Consider the following 14,660-nt stretch of genomic DNA (forward strand, 5'->3'; position numbering starts at 1 on the left):
ATTATTTTGGTCAATTTGAGATCCGGGACTGTTCATAAAAGATGCCTAACGATGCCACTGGCCTGGATTCTTCAAAGGCTTTTCCGGAGGCAGTGTTGGGGTTGTGGGTTTTATTCCTGGGGGGGGGGGGGGGCATGGATGAAAACTTTGAGAAAAAAATGTCTACACCCACTAAATGACTTCAAATGTACATTTGACGGCGTTGCGCTGTAGCTGTAGATTAGGACGACGGTGCCTTGGTGTCTGACGCAATATTCCGTGGATGACCAGGGAGGACAAACTGTGCATTCCGAGATGCTGTTCTGCCCATCATTGTTGCAAGAAAATACCAGGAGGGCAGAAGTGTCTAAGATAATGGAAGAGTCTGGCATCAATAATCAGGACATGCTTTGTTCACTAGTTTTGCCATTATAACTATATATTCATATAGCATAAGCCACATTTCTAGCAGCCATCCTTTTCCATTAACAGGGTGATATAGCCAATAAACTGGACAGTAAGTATGTTATTGTAGGATTTTAACAATATTGTATGTGATTAACTATGAGTGCTATTGGTGTCTATGCTATCAACTTCTTGGTTGCACCAACATCTAGTTCTAACAAAATCACAGATTCCATTAGTCTTTGCAATGAACAAGGACTGACCAAAACTTGTTTGTGCAAGACATGTCAAACACCGACGGGTCTGGGGCATGGTATTTTTTTTTCCAACTGTTTGTCAAATTATTAGGTGAATTACTTGTAGCTCTGGTTGTTTTGAAGGACATTGTAAAACATGAAGCAACATATTACAGCAAAGCAAGCAAATAAAATTAATTTTGGAGGGTAAAAGTATGTCTCACACAATCAAAATGTCATGTAGGTAAAAAAAAAAAAAGAAGCTAAATAAATCAATGCCAGAATGTGTTGGATCATCATCCAACAAAGCTTTCTATTAAGATTCATAAATATGATTACATCACTTCACACTGGACCAGCTATACAGTTGTTTTACTATGCAGGGAGGAAGTTTATTTGAGTATCTTCTTAAACTATCCCACACACACCTGCCTGTTTGAGCTTTGTACCATGATCTACTGCTTACAGGTATGTATCCTTGGTTAAAGGATCCTTTTATAGTCTTATACTTTTGAATGTGAAAGTGTTATTTAATGCGCTGTTCTGTTGCCCACCTACTCTCATCAATAAAACTCAAGAAAAAGAAGAGTTAAGCCTGGCATCAGGATCTAAACCCAACCAGATAACCACATACACATTTTAGGTAACCCTAAAATATGTTTTTCACTAATTGGGGCCAGCTCAATGTCTCCACAAGTACGGTAAACCAAGACAAGACCGCCCCCACCCAACCCAAGACCATCAGAAAGAGACTTACATCAGGGTCTAACTCTTCCAGCTCATCCTCCAGTCTCCGTAGCTCTTCCTCTGTGAGTTTCTTCAGTAGTTCATCCTCATCCACCTCCCTGTAGTTCACCACTTCCTTCTTAAAGAATGTGGACATGGTGACTCGGTACAATCACGACGACTCCAAACAAAAAATAAATAAAAAGGCAACCAAGTGCCCAGGGATGTCCTCAAAAGGAAGTCTGCATGACCACACAGAGAAACAGACGAAACAAGGGTTAGTCCGTAGTGTCAATTGGTCACCCAGCTTGGTCTTTGGTTGTAGGCCTACTAGCTGAGTCAAACAAGGTGGAATTGGAGTCATAATATGCAGGCCTTGATGTTTGCCTACTAGCTGAGTCATAGCATGCGGGTCTAGATTTTGGTCTACTAGCTGAATCATGACATGCAGCAGTAGATGTAGGCCCACTAGCTTAGTCATGACATGCAGGCCTAGATGTAGGCCCACTAGCTTAGTCATGACATGCAGGCCTAGATGTAGGCCCACTAGCTTAGTCATGACATGCAGCAGTAGATGTAGGCCCACTAGCTGAATCATGACATGCAGGCCTAGATGTAGGCCCACTAGCTTAGTCATGACATGCAGGCCTAGATGTAGGCCCACTAGCTTAGTCATGACATGCAGGCCTAGATGTAGGTTCACTAGCGGTGTCATATGAGGTAGACCTAGCCCTAGGTCTTGACAGAGAAAACTAGTGTTTTTGGCAGACTGAAATGTCCAGAAGCGTTTGTGTGGCGGTAGGTGACATTACAAGTAAATAGGTTAATTCATAACAGCCTTGATACTTAAATAAAACACTTTAAAGCATTCGTTTTGAAATGAAATGCCCAGTCAGACTAAGCTCCCAGGACTTGGTTGGCAGGAAACCGGTCCCGTAAGCTCTAGGTGTCATGACACATCTGCAGATCACTAGTTTAAGGAGATACATGTCAGCTGCTTGGCTTTACAACCAGACCGAGGAGTTGAAGGTCTGTGGGAGAAAGACTGCAGCAGAAAGCCTTGCCTGGGTTCCTCTTGGCAGCTGATAAAAACAGATCCCCTGTCACTCAGTCATCTGGGAAGCAGGAACATATTTATAGGGAGACCAAGCACGGGTAAAGCATGGGTTGCTTTAACAATGCATGACCATGAAAATAAAGGGTCCTAGCTTACAGTTCTTATACTCATTACATGGATTTAGCAGATGCTCTTATCCATAGCAACTTACTGCATTCATTTTCAGGTAACCGTTCCCAAATATTAGCTCACAGTCACAAAATGTATGACAATAGGCCAAGACAATCAAGAGCTGAACAATTTGCTGATATAGGCCTAAAACCTATAAATCTGACGAGAACCTGAATCAACCACATAAAAACAAAAACAAAACTTTGATCCAATAAAAACATTTGTTATGCAAACGGCCCACATTATGCTCGATTAGGAAATACAAAAGGAGGACTGTGGGAATGCATGTAACAGTCCTTTTCAATTTCAGGAGTGGAAATAAAGCAGACCAGGCAATCCAAGCATGAGAAAGGTTGGGGTTTGTTTTTGGTTTGAAGGCCTGGATGATTATGCTTTGATGATTAAAATGGTCAGGACTGTAAACAGGCAGCCAGCTGTCATGCATAGACACATTCAGGACAAGTGAAAGCACAGGAAAAGTGCATACGTGTTAATACTATCATTAATACGAGACTATGTAAAACAGTACTCTCTTTAAACACTTATTTGACGTTTCACTTTGAAGCCTCTGTTGGGTATGTCCTAGGTTAAGTCACAGAAAATCTTTTAAAAGCAAATTATTTGTGGTTTCGTTTAAGCGCTAGTCAACTAGAACAACCCGTTATTTTATATGCACGTACCTTTTCCAACGCTTATCCTAGGCTATTTATAGCGAACCGGTCCCGCTTTGTGACAGCTGAATACTTTGACCAGATATGGTTTCTTTTCGGGCCAGACTAGTCACACAGAGACGCTTCATACAAGGAAAGTAAAGTCCAGCGCAAACCAACTGAAAAAAGTTCAGAATCCTAACGGATATCCTTGAATGTTGTCAATCAGAGCCAAGTTGAAATCCTTCACTTTCCTTGCAAGTTCTCTTTCAGTAGTTTTCGTACTACAACACCGCGGGAAGACAAACTTGTCGACCGCTACTCCCACTCGCGTAGCACTGCCAGTCAAATGATGTCACACTCACTCGGCAAGCAAGCGCTCTACACCCGCCATCGGTAGACCTACATTATACTACTGGTGAATTACAACAGTAAAAACAAAGGGTTTAATAGCAATTACAAATCTTGGAATACTACTTCGTTTGTACACTTGCAATAAAATTGACTATTCACTTTACATCTTCCGCGGACTGAAAGCGTCGTTATAAAAGCATTTTACACATAATTCGTTAGACTGAGTATGCAGCTACTTTATTGACAATATTTTTTTTAGCTCATGCACAGAAGTTGTCTATTCATCTTTTAAGCCATTTCTATTCAAAAGTAATGTTAGTAATGTGAGATATCGCGCCACAAAAAGCAAGTGTTAAAATAAAATATATTAAGTACAAAAAATAAGTATAATTCTCATAAATAATATTTAAAGGTACATTAACTAAAATAAATAAAATATGAACAAAACCACAAAACAAGTTAGTAACAAGGAAAATGGCTTACAGATCAAATGGTTTTTTAGCACCAAAAGTTGGAGCTAAAAAATATTAACTTAATCAGTAAATAACTATATACACAATGTATGTAATGTAACCAAACAATGGGAGGGAAATTAAACATTTTGAATATAAAATTGAACACAACTGCATAGATAAGACTCCTCACCCCATATAGAGGAATCTGTTTCAGGCAGATACCACAACATTCCTAGGAGCCTCTACATAATATCTGTATCAGTGATAGACTGACAGAGGTCTTGGTCACATATGTTAAGAACACCACAACACTAGTACACAGCCGGTCAGTCTAGTCCGGTTCTATACCGCGGTACTCAGTTCCTCCGGGAAGTCAGCGATGATGTTGTGGATCCAGACGTCTTTCTCCTTCTGGGACGTGTCCACAAGGTACACCACCACCTTAAACCACAGAAGAAGTCAGTCAGTTTTCAAAAAGGAATCTATTACGTAACTCACTACTTCTGATGAAGGCCCATAGGGCTGTGGTTGTCAGAAATGGCGCCTTGTCCTATGTCTTTTTTGGGATTGCAAATAAAATGTAATGTAGACCCTCACCTTCCTGTCCCAAGGAAACTCTGCCTCCACCACGCTCTCCACCTGTGCCACCAGGGGCTTCTTCTCAACGTGATTCCTGAACACAATGGACGCCGCCTCAGACCACACGCGCTGCTGCACGCCTTAAAGGGGAATGAGGAGAGGGAGGCAAGGTGTAGGGAAGTAGATTTTTTAAATTTCACATTTATTCACAGATGTCCATTGCATTTCAAGATGGCGGCAGAGGTGTGAGTAATAAAGATGGCGGAAATCAGATAGAAAACACACTTGATACACTTCAGAGTAGGGTTGTAACGACACACGTATTGGTACTGTATGGGGGGGGGGGGGGGGGGGGGGGGGGGGGGCTTTAAGGTTCAGACATGAACCTGAATGCCTCTGTAATAAATCATACTGGGCTGAAAAAAACCCATAAAGCATTTGTATTTAAATAAGAGGCTTTGCGCATGGCAGAACCAAAATTATAATTCAAATGTGCGAATCAGTTTAATGCAAATACCATTTTGTGATGTACTGAAAACGTGACCCTCCAACCACAATAAGTACCGTCGCTTCCATTATGCAACACTATTCCAGACATAACATTTAAACTGTTTATTGCATTTACTTAATTCTAATAATGCACAATATTTACACCCAATTTCAAGCTGTGTATAAGGTTTCTCATATGTGCATAATGTAGATATAATCACTATTATACTTCAGTGAGCCATGAATTGACATGTTTAAGAGGTGATTTGGCCAGCCCCACTTCCACCACCAGAGGTCCTAAATCCCAGAATGCATCTTTAAGCCACTGTCCAGTACTCACCAGCCAGCTGTGCTCGGACTGCCTGGAAAGGCAGCTGTCTGAACGACTCTATGAGGGGCTCAAGTTCCCTGCTACCAACCAGCTCGTGTTTACCATAGTCCAGCTCATAGACAGAGACCAGACCGTTGGACAGAATGGCCTTCACCAGCACTCGGTGCCAACTAGAATAAAAGCGGAGGGTCAGAGGTCATGAATGCTTCAGAAAAATACAAAGAAAATCTTCCCTGCACCAGCCAAAGCAGTCTAAACTAACGGCCTGCTGATGACCCCTGACCTGTCCACTCACTTGTTATCCACCTTGGCGGCATAGACCTCTCCTTTTCGTAACTCCAGGGACACCAGCCTCTCCTCTCTCTGATTGTAGTAAAGGATCATCTCTCCCATCAGGACTACCAGCTTGTACAGATCCTGAGATTTGAAAGACAAGGCCCCTCAGATGTATTAGTACATTACACACATTTAAATATATGGCGTGTTTGTGTATATAGTGAGGTTTGAAACTATTTGGACAGTTACATTTGTCATGTTGGCTGTGCACTCCAGTACTTTGAAATCATAAGAAGTCCCCTTCAACTTTAAAGAACAAAACACATTTGGAGAAAGTGTGTATTACAGATGTGGAACATTTTGTATTCAGGCCCATATTCACAGTGTGCAATGACTATATAAAATAGTCGACTTTCAGAAACAAAACGGCAAATTTAGTGTTGCTGACGATTCAGTGTAAACCTCTACTGTAAATATTAATAATGTTTTTGAACACTTCTACATTAATATGGACACTAACATGACTAAAGATGAATCAGAATGGGTTGTGAACAACGATGAATTGTATGGCTGGGGAAATAAACCTCCTTGTTGTTGGAAATAGTGAGAGGTTTCCACACCATTACTCCACCTTTACTCCAGATTCATTCAGGATTCTAGTTGTATAATACGCATGCCATCATCCCAAAGAGGTGCAAATGTAGCCACCTTGAATGTTTACCTGCCACGGCTGCAGTACAAAGTGCCCCGGGTGACAGGCCACAGACACAAACACGTCCATGTTCTGGCCCGCCTGAGGAAGCTCCATGGGGGAGGGGAGGGCCAACTGCATTCCCAACCTGACGGAGGTGTGCAAAGCCTGGGAAAGTGCGCTCGACATGTCCCCAGAGCCCATGCTGCGGTCCGAGCTGTGAAGGGTGACCTGGTCCACCACGCTGCTGAGCGTGGTTTCAAGGAACCTCGGGCTAGGGTCTTTCTGGGGAGCGGGGGCGGGCCGCTTCCAGAGGCCAGAGGTCGCCATCTGGCGGTTGATGCTGTTGGTGTCATTCTGCGAGCCATTCGAGGAAAACAAGTAGATGTGCACCAGCTTGGCTTCATCTAGCTTGGAGATCTAATGGCACATATGATAGGGGAAGTTAAAAATAAAGTTTGACTTCACAGTTTAGTAAACGGCTCCTGAAAGCTACAGTCGGTTAGTCCGAATTGCTTCATTCACCACAGCTGTTTCTAATGTTCATGTAATCACATCATGATTACTGCTTTGTATTAAAGCACTTTAAAGCAAGTCCCCAGGGTACCACTGAGAACATCCAAAAATACAATGTAGCTTTGAAATTATGAATTCGGTTCATTTAGGTGCCGAATGCAGTCTCTTCTCAAACAAACGTTTCTACACACAACGACCACAAAAGCGGCCCTTAATGATCAGTTTGTAAGACAATAACTTCAGGAACTGTTTCAAGAATAGAGGAACCCAACAGTTATTTTAAAAGAGTGGCATTTCGGCTTTGAAGGAAAGCATGCGGGACAGACCGTCATCATACAATCCTCAGAGTGGAGCACAGCGTCTCTGAGCCAGAGAACTGCCTCAGGGGTCCACATCTCAGGGGGGAGGTCTACCAGGCAGCACTTAATAGCCTGTATGGGAGACAACAGAGAATGGTTTACCACTGAGATTCACAGAGTACAGCTAACTTGAATACCACTCCCCCCATGCATACATCTGATGCAACGCATTAGCCAAGGAATCAGAACCCAGACTCATATGGTCACCCGTGCCGTGGGGTTACGTCAGACGGGACCGACGAGGCGGCCCGCCAGCTGTCTGACCTGCGGTGGGATGACGGCGAGCTCGCGGAGGAACGGAGGAGGGATCTCTCGCAGTTCTGTGACCTCCACGGAGGCCGGCACGCCCAAGTCCACGAACCGGATGTCCAGCACTCGGCTGCCGTGCAGGTTGGTGATCTGACGGGCGATATTGAGCGTTGTCAGTTAAAGCACTGGGCGGAGGTGGGCAATACGCGTCCGTGTCGCCCCAGGGGGGGGTTCTCTCACCTCCACTCTGGACCACTTCCCTTTGTGCCGGGCCAGGCAGCACATTCCGCAGAACGGCAAAGACACCAGAGAATCCGATGTCACCTGGCGAACACCCAATAAAATTAAATCCACGCGTAACATACACAGTTGTGCGAGAACGGACAGGAACGTTTCGTCCCAGTGGTCGGCCCATACCTGGGTTATGAAGAAGGCCTCGACCTTTTCCAAGATCTCGTTGAGCTTGACCCGACCCCGAGAGGGCAGCTGGCAGTAGATGGTTCCATCGGAACACACGTTGGTCACAGACACGTTCATGTAGGTGCTGTTGACCTGTAGAAAGGAGAAGAAAAAAGTCTAGCCAGAGGACATTTGAGACATTATGGCAAACAGCATTAACAAACAAGAGTGCATTAGCACCCCCGCACACCACCCCCAACCCAACACGCGCCGGCATTTCTGACAGGACAAGGACACAGACTCCAGGAAGGTACTGTCCAGAAGGGTTCTGCGAACCTGCAGGGGGTTCTCCATAGTCGTGTCCTGCAGGGCCTTGAGGCAGGCCGCGTTGATGTTGACGTCCTCGCTGAGCGACGTGTCATAGAGCAACACCCGGGGCGTGGCCACGTCCTGCTCCAGCAGCTCCGCCAGCAGGATCCTCCCCACTGCCAGAGACTCCAGCGTGCTCAGCACCGAGCGCTCCGAGCTGAACGGCCCTAGGCCTGAAGGGGGTGAAAACAGGAAGAGGTGACAATTCAGAGAGGAATAGGTAATAACTAAATAACTAAAAACTAGGAAACGTGATTCTTATCAACCAGTCGCCCCAAGTATATTCGCCAGATGCTGCAGAGCTGAAAGGATCCCAAAGGACTAAAGACAGCAGATTAAACAAAAGACAGCCTGAGAGTTTCCCCCAATTCATCCGTTTCTATGGCTGTTGTAGAGCTCATAAGAGACGGGATACGAGGAGGGATGTGGCTACCTGCTAGCGTGCAGAGGGATGCCTGGAAGGGCAGCTTGAAGAAGTCCTTTTGGAGCTCCATGAGCTGAGTCTTACTGATGACCTCAGAGAAACCATGGTCCACGTAGTAGACCTGGAGGGAAAGAACCGTTTCCTGGTAAACCTGGCCTTGAACATACTGTGGACTGAAACCTGACAACAGAAACAGCTAGTCCTACATTACATTCACAGGGTTAAAATGTATCATTAATAAATTAAGATCATATTTGGGACACTGGAAAAGGCTATCCCAATAGGGTGAATCTCGAGGTAACCCCATGCATCTGCCAATTTATGGCAACCATCAGTTGGGTTTCATGTATAAAGATTATTGCTAAAAATATGAATGATGATATGTATGGTCTTAAATGTTAAGCATTACCAACCAAATATGTAACTGGGTTGATTTCTGAAGGAGGAAATTATATTTTAGATGTCAGCATTAACTTAATCAATGGGGTAGAACAGGTCTGGGCAACTGGCATCCCACGGGCCGAATGCGGCCCCCGCCCCCTCTTTGTGTGGCCCTCAGTTTAATTTACAAAACAGTAAAAGGATATATACAGAAAACAAATTTGAAGACAAAAATAATTAAAACTTCAATTTGTTGTAAATTTAGTATTGGAACCAAAATCTATACAGGAAACAAAACATGAAATAGACTTGAAACTATTTTTTGCATGTTTATATTATAAAACAGTAATTTCAGGGACTGTTGTGATGTCTTTCAAAGTGTAGCTGAGAGTATTCTGATGTTTTGAGCCATCAAACACTTGATGATATCCATTACAGAAGTCTCTACACAAGCCAAAATATCAAAGTAGTGAAAACAGCCAAAACACCTATAGCATTCGAAGGGTTAATGGGGTACAACATCCCCTCTGCTCGTTTAAATAATCCCAAGGATGTCCCTTGACACTTTACGCCACAAAAGAAAATATATATACGCAGATGAAACCCCATATTGAGCTAGCTTTTTTTGATCCAGGATCTGTGTCATGGAAATCCAGCCAATAACGCAAATAGACTGCATGTTCACTGGTGTTAGAAATCAGTGGTTTCATATATCCCTACCTTGACTGTGTCCTTCATGACCTCAGAGACCTGGGCCCTGACAACCTCCTCTCCGCCCTCCACCTTCACGGCTGCCAGTGTGCCAGGCCTGGGGAACGAGAGGGGCCTCTGGGCGCCGGGCTGGCTGTACAGCGTCCTCATGGACTCTTCCATGGCCTGCTGAGCCTGGGAATAGTCTTCGCCTATGTACCTAAAAAAAAATTTCCCCAGGAAGGGCCCGAATCTGAGTAGCCCTCAACTTTTGAAAGAAAATCCTTGAACTTGACTTCTTCGGAAGAAAAGACTAGAGTGACCAAATGTAAAGTACCTGAGGACGACTTGGGTGGTGCTGCTAGCCTCCACCACCAGCACAGAGGGGAACTCCACTTTCGGGAGCACAAGAGGCGGTACGTCGGAGGAGCTGCTGAACTTACAGCCCAAAGGAGAAGCCGGGGTGCTGCTCGCCTACAGGTCCAAACAACAACAACAACACAAACCTGATAAGTCGCGATGACAACAACAGGCTTTTCTTCCAGTTTCTCGGGAGTCGTATTGGGATTAAGAGCGAATCAATTCCAAGTTAATTCCCAGGAGCATTAGGAATCCAAACAGATTCTCAACATAAGACCTCCTGAATGAACCAATTCCATTTCTGTAAAGGAACGGACAGCGCTACCTCAGCCTTGTGCTCAGCGGCGGGGCCATAGAGGATGGCCTTCTTCTTGTCGGGCATGGGGTACTCCACGGTGCAGACGTCAAACAACAGGCACAGGTTGGCCAGGATGTCCTCAGGAAAGGGGACCTTGAATGTCTCCTGGTAGAGTTTGGGGAGGGCGTGTGCCCACAGGCCCTGGTTGTATTTAGACAGCAGCTCCCTGAGTTTGACACGCACGTCTGCAGGGACGTCCACCGCTGGAGAGCTGGGCTGGCGAGGCGATGCGATCGGGGGAGGGGTCGGGGAGGTGGGGGTCAGGAGCGAGGAGGCGGAAAAGGAATTCTGCGAGGTAGAGGGGGGAGAGGCGGAGTTGGGGGCTCGTGTCCAGGAGTCGGAGGGGGCGGCCGGAGAGGTCGGCGAGTGCTGCCATGAGGGGGCGGTGGCGGGAGAGGTCTGACTCTGGTTTAACGAGGGGCTCCTCATGGTGAGGAACAAGGGGGCCAGGTTGACCGGTTTGACGGGGGTAACAGAATGTCTAGAGACAGGATGGGCTGGGACGGTTTGGCCTCGCTTCACTGAAGCAGCAGTGGGTTTGGGTTGGAACGGTACGACGACAGGGCTTGGGGATTTCGGCTGGGGGGGGTACACCAGCCGGTCCGCTCGATTGGTGCTCCCGGGCTTCTCAACCTGAAACACAAGTGTACTTTTAAAGTTAATTCTGAGGCACGACTAGACCGTTTTTGACAGAGGGGCTGAGCTACAAAGGACCAACACCTAAGTCAAACGCTTGGAGAATGTTTTTATGTCTTTGGGAGCCATTGTGTCAAAGACATAACCTCAGTTTTACTTCAATAAAACATTCTTTGCTCACACAGGCACCGGTTGCGTTTTACTGAAGCAAAAATCATTGCCCAGACTATTAATTGAAGTTTCCCCATAGTATAGAAGTCACTTACACAGCAGATATGGGTCCAGTTGACCAGGTCTATGACTGCTTGTCCAGGGAGATCCTGGTTGTGCATGGCCCGGTACACTTCGGGCAGCTTGGACAGCCAAAGGCCGCTGGTAAACTTCTTCAGGACCTCAGTTAAGAGGCTCTGGACCACCTTGGGGTTGTAGACGCTTGTCTGAAGGGCTGAGGGCTTCGGGGCAGCAGGGACTAGGGATGTGTTAAACCAACATTTATTCTTTAAAAGTGGATGTTCTTCTAAACAGTTTTCCAATAAACGCCCCCAAAATATAAATGCCATGTGAATTGGCAGGTTGTCATCCAATAATAACATCATCTAACAGGCACTTGACTTACGTCATGCTGAAGTTATCAGGTGATATCTGACTAATCAACAGATGGAATTAAAATGACAGAACTAAACATTGAAATGAGCAGGACGCATCTACAGACCGTAATAGGTTGCGTTGTCCTTTGGCTATTCAAGAAGCGTTTGACCGAAGCAAAATCATTGCCCAAACTATTAATAGATGTTTGGTGGTATTTACTACTAATTCACCACTACTAAAGTTTTCAGAGGACTCAGGTGCACTTTAGCAAAGTAACCGTGAGGTGGAGACATAGCCTATGGGATTTCCAACGTCACACAATGAATATCGATGGTATCTTTTATTTTGTGAGTTGGAATTGGCCTATATTAACTCCAACTTGGGAATTGTGGTTCTGCTTACCAGTTTTTGGTTTATTAGACATTAAATTGTTGACGTCATGCAACGGTTTAGACGAAATTATCATTTTCTTGTTTAGCCTGAAAAATAAATAAAGATTCAGTTGAATTCAGGAGTTTTACATCAAATAGGAGTACCCAATTACACCCATAAATTACAACAAAAAACAAATAAAGTGGGCGCTTGTACAATCAGGGTGTCACCATTTCAGTAGACTACAGGGAATCACTCACAGGTTTTGGGGTTATATATACGAACTAGCAATAATGGATCAAGTACAACCTTTTACAGGATGAGAAGAGACCCTTAGGATCCTTCCACTCACCCCTCTCTTTGCACATTTGCTTGTGGGACTGGCTCCCAGTTGGGACCCTGAGGCGGCGGAGCATGGGAGTTGACCCTATCGACATGCTGGTTGTACATCTTCCTGACATCTCCGCTGGCGCTGAAGCCTCCGTAGGTTTTGTTGCCCCGCGAGCGTGCTGGCGCCTCGGAGCCGTAGGGCTGGCCCCAGACGGGGCGCGCTGGAGGAAGGTCGGGCTGACGCAGGGATGTCCGAAGCTTTGCTGGAAGAAGACGGAAATGTCACTAATGACAGCATCCTTCAATACATTCACGTGCAAATAATCAACGGGGGAGAGCAGGTGCAGGAGAATCATTATTTTGGTTTTGAAAGGGTCTCGAAGAAACACCAAAACGGGCCATCGAATATAGCCTCGGACAAAAGAAGCAATAATCGGAAAAAGGACAAAGAGATCAGACACCCTACAGTATAACATGAAGCTTGAAGACTGTTTCGGTCTCATCTGGCAGTTCAGCATCCGAGAGCGGCCGGGAACCTTCTTATTGGACTTTTGACGGGCCACAAGCTGAGCGATGTGGGCCGTTTCCTGGCAAACGGCTGCGTGGCACATTACCTAGAGTGGACAAACATTGAGCGCAAGGCCATTAAGAGACACACACAAGCCTAAACCTAAATTGGTCTAGCTCAACTCTCCTCAAACCCAAATGTGTGATTCCTCCTAGAATTAGATTTTTTTTTGCTTGCCCTTGATGAACGCAAAAGATAAGGCCTGGTACAAACGATAAGCTCGAAGCACTCCAATACTTCTAAATGTGTGCAAGAGTGACTACTGCAAAAATAATACAACGGTTATATAGGCCCTACCTCCCCCATGCGATTCTCCATCCTGACCACAGAGGGGATACTGTGCAAGAGGGTCTCCAATGAGGGGTAACCCAGCTGTTTGTATGGAATGTACTCCCCTGTCAATGACCTGTAATCCCCCTGTAGCCGTGAGATTGACACCCCATTCTTATTGGACTGGAGCACAGCCCGGAGCATCTTCTTCATCTGATCGTCGGACATCTTGACGCCTGATCTGAAAAGGCCAACACAAACTGAGCAGTTAAATAAAAAGAAACTATAATAATTACAGGAAAACAGATTCGGCATATTAGTTCATTACCAAATAAAGATTAATGCAGTAATTTCATCAGAAATACGTTTGGACTGCAGTCCTTTCCATCTACAGTTGGGCTACTAGTATTGTAATGTCTGACACTTTTTGTTTGTAAGATTTATTTTTAAGAATATGCCTAGAACAAATTGATCACTTTTAAACCATACCAGGTAACTATGCCAAAAACTCAAAGCAACAACCTAGCTGAATTATTTTTTTTCCAACATTAGATTCACATTTTGACTTCACCATTATACTCTTTCATTTGAGTAAATACTTAGTGCTTCAGCATTCTACATTTCATAGTCAATATGGATTAGTGATTGGATGAACCCATTTTACAGACTCGGATCACTGAATCTAATAAACATAGCGGTGTCAAGTGGAAACTACCAGATGTAATATGCCATTCAAATGATTAATTGGGAGGGAACCATGCTAGCTAACGCCGATCTTTGCGCGGTCAAGCATGCATAGCTAGGTAATTGCATTTTAACTAGCTAGGTAATTGCTTTCGTGAAAAATGAAATACCGTAGCCTTAAATCGATTAGTCACAGTTGAAAACATGCTAAACGTTCGTTACCTTGTATAACCAACAACAGCAACACCTTAACTTGCTTGATAGCTAGCTAAAGTTAATAACGCAAAAAGTCGTAGGCAAATCCAACACACTCTGGAAATATCAATTACACAGACTTTTTCAAACGAATGTTACTTGACCACTGTTGAATGCCAAAATGCACAGATTATCTCACACTTTTTAGATGAGTATTTACCGTGGACAAACGTATTTTCCACACACAGGTGACGGAGTTCTCGAATAAATGTTCAGCGTGCAGCGTTCCCACGTGCCTTAAAGTTCATGGGGTCAAATCAAATACAGATGTTTAAAATGTCTATCTCAGATGGAAAATTGAAACAATGGCGTTGTTGGTTTTCAATTTTAATGTTAAATGTTAATGATTTCGTAGAATTTATCTATATTTTTTCGTTGAGTGTCTAAAACTCTTGAAAGATCCGTAACGCCCACCAATAACGTCTCCAAATAAACAATTCACCCTAAAGGTGT

At 44.5% G+C, this 14,660-nt stretch overlaps 2 protein-coding genes across 5 annotated transcripts in view; both read right to left on the minus strand.

Moving 5' to 3' along the window:
- Positions 1 to 3,567, minus strand: part of tmod1 (tropomodulin 1) — a 20,821-nt gene extending 17,254 nt beyond the window's left edge. The window contains exons 1-2 of one of the 3 annotated variants that reach the window (XM_010891667.5): positions 3,255 to 3,567; positions 1,378 to 1,588 (exon numbers count right to left, since the gene is read on the minus strand). In XM_010891667.5, the coding sequence (XP_010889969.1) occupies positions 1,378 to 1,503 (126 nt within the window). In that variant the 5' untranslated portion in view covers positions 1,504 to 1,588; positions 3,255 to 3,567. The remainder of the gene's footprint in view (positions 1 to 1,377; positions 1,589 to 3,254) is intronic. The other 2 variants (XM_010891668.5, XM_010891669.5) reach the window with 2 other exon arrangements.
- A 555-nt stretch (positions 3,568 to 4,122) lies between these two features.
- tdrd7a (tudor domain containing 7 a) lies at positions 4,123 to 14,600 on the minus strand. Of its 2 annotated transcripts, none has more exons than XM_010891672.5 (20): positions 14,368 to 14,600; positions 13,296 to 13,509; positions 12,897 to 13,044; positions 12,453 to 12,693; positions 12,131 to 12,207; positions 11,407 to 11,609; positions 10,472 to 11,137; positions 10,124 to 10,260; positions 9,817 to 10,006; positions 8,725 to 8,836; positions 8,259 to 8,464; positions 7,941 to 8,075; positions 7,764 to 7,847; positions 7,539 to 7,673; positions 7,242 to 7,346; positions 6,430 to 6,819; positions 5,728 to 5,849; positions 5,442 to 5,602; positions 4,631 to 4,752; positions 4,123 to 4,474 (listed from the first exon to the last, which is right to left on the minus strand). In XM_010891672.5, exons 2-20 carry the CDS (start codon positions 13,494 to 13,496, stop codon positions 4,376 to 4,378), a joined length of 3,534 nt encoding a protein of 1,177 aa, XP_010889974.3. In that variant the 5' UTR covers positions 13,497 to 13,509; positions 14,368 to 14,600; the 3' UTR covers positions 4,123 to 4,375. The 2 variants fall into 2 exon arrangements, with proteins under 2 accessions (XP_010889974.3, XP_010889975.3); XM_010891673.5 differs by lacking the exon at positions 14,368 to 14,600 and adding an exon at positions 14,175 to 14,347.
- Positions 14,601 to 14,660: the final 60 nt, after the last annotated feature.

Source organism: Esox lucius, chromosome 25 (genome assembly GCF_011004845.1).
Source record: "Esox lucius isolate fEsoLuc1 chromosome 25, fEsoLuc1.pri, whole genome shotgun sequence".
NCBI lineage: Eukaryota > Metazoa > Chordata > Actinopteri > Esociformes > Esocidae > Esox > Esox lucius.

What these genes read in the sequence shown, in the direction of transcription:
- tdrd7a (XM_010891672.5), bottom strand. Translation starts at nt 13,496, where the DNA reads ATGTCCGACGATCAGATGAAGAAGATGCTCCGGGCTGTGCTCCAGTCC. An exon ending in ACTGGACCCATATCTGCTGT is followed by an intron (nt 11,138 to 11,406) that starts GTAAGTGACTTC and finishes CTTGTGTTTCAG; the next exon opens with GTTGAGAAGCCCGGGAGCAC. An exon ending in TCATGAAGGACACAGTCAAG is followed by an intron (nt 8,837 to 9,816) that starts GTAGGGATATAT and finishes CTTTCCCTCCAG; the next exon opens with GTCTACTACGTGGACCATGG.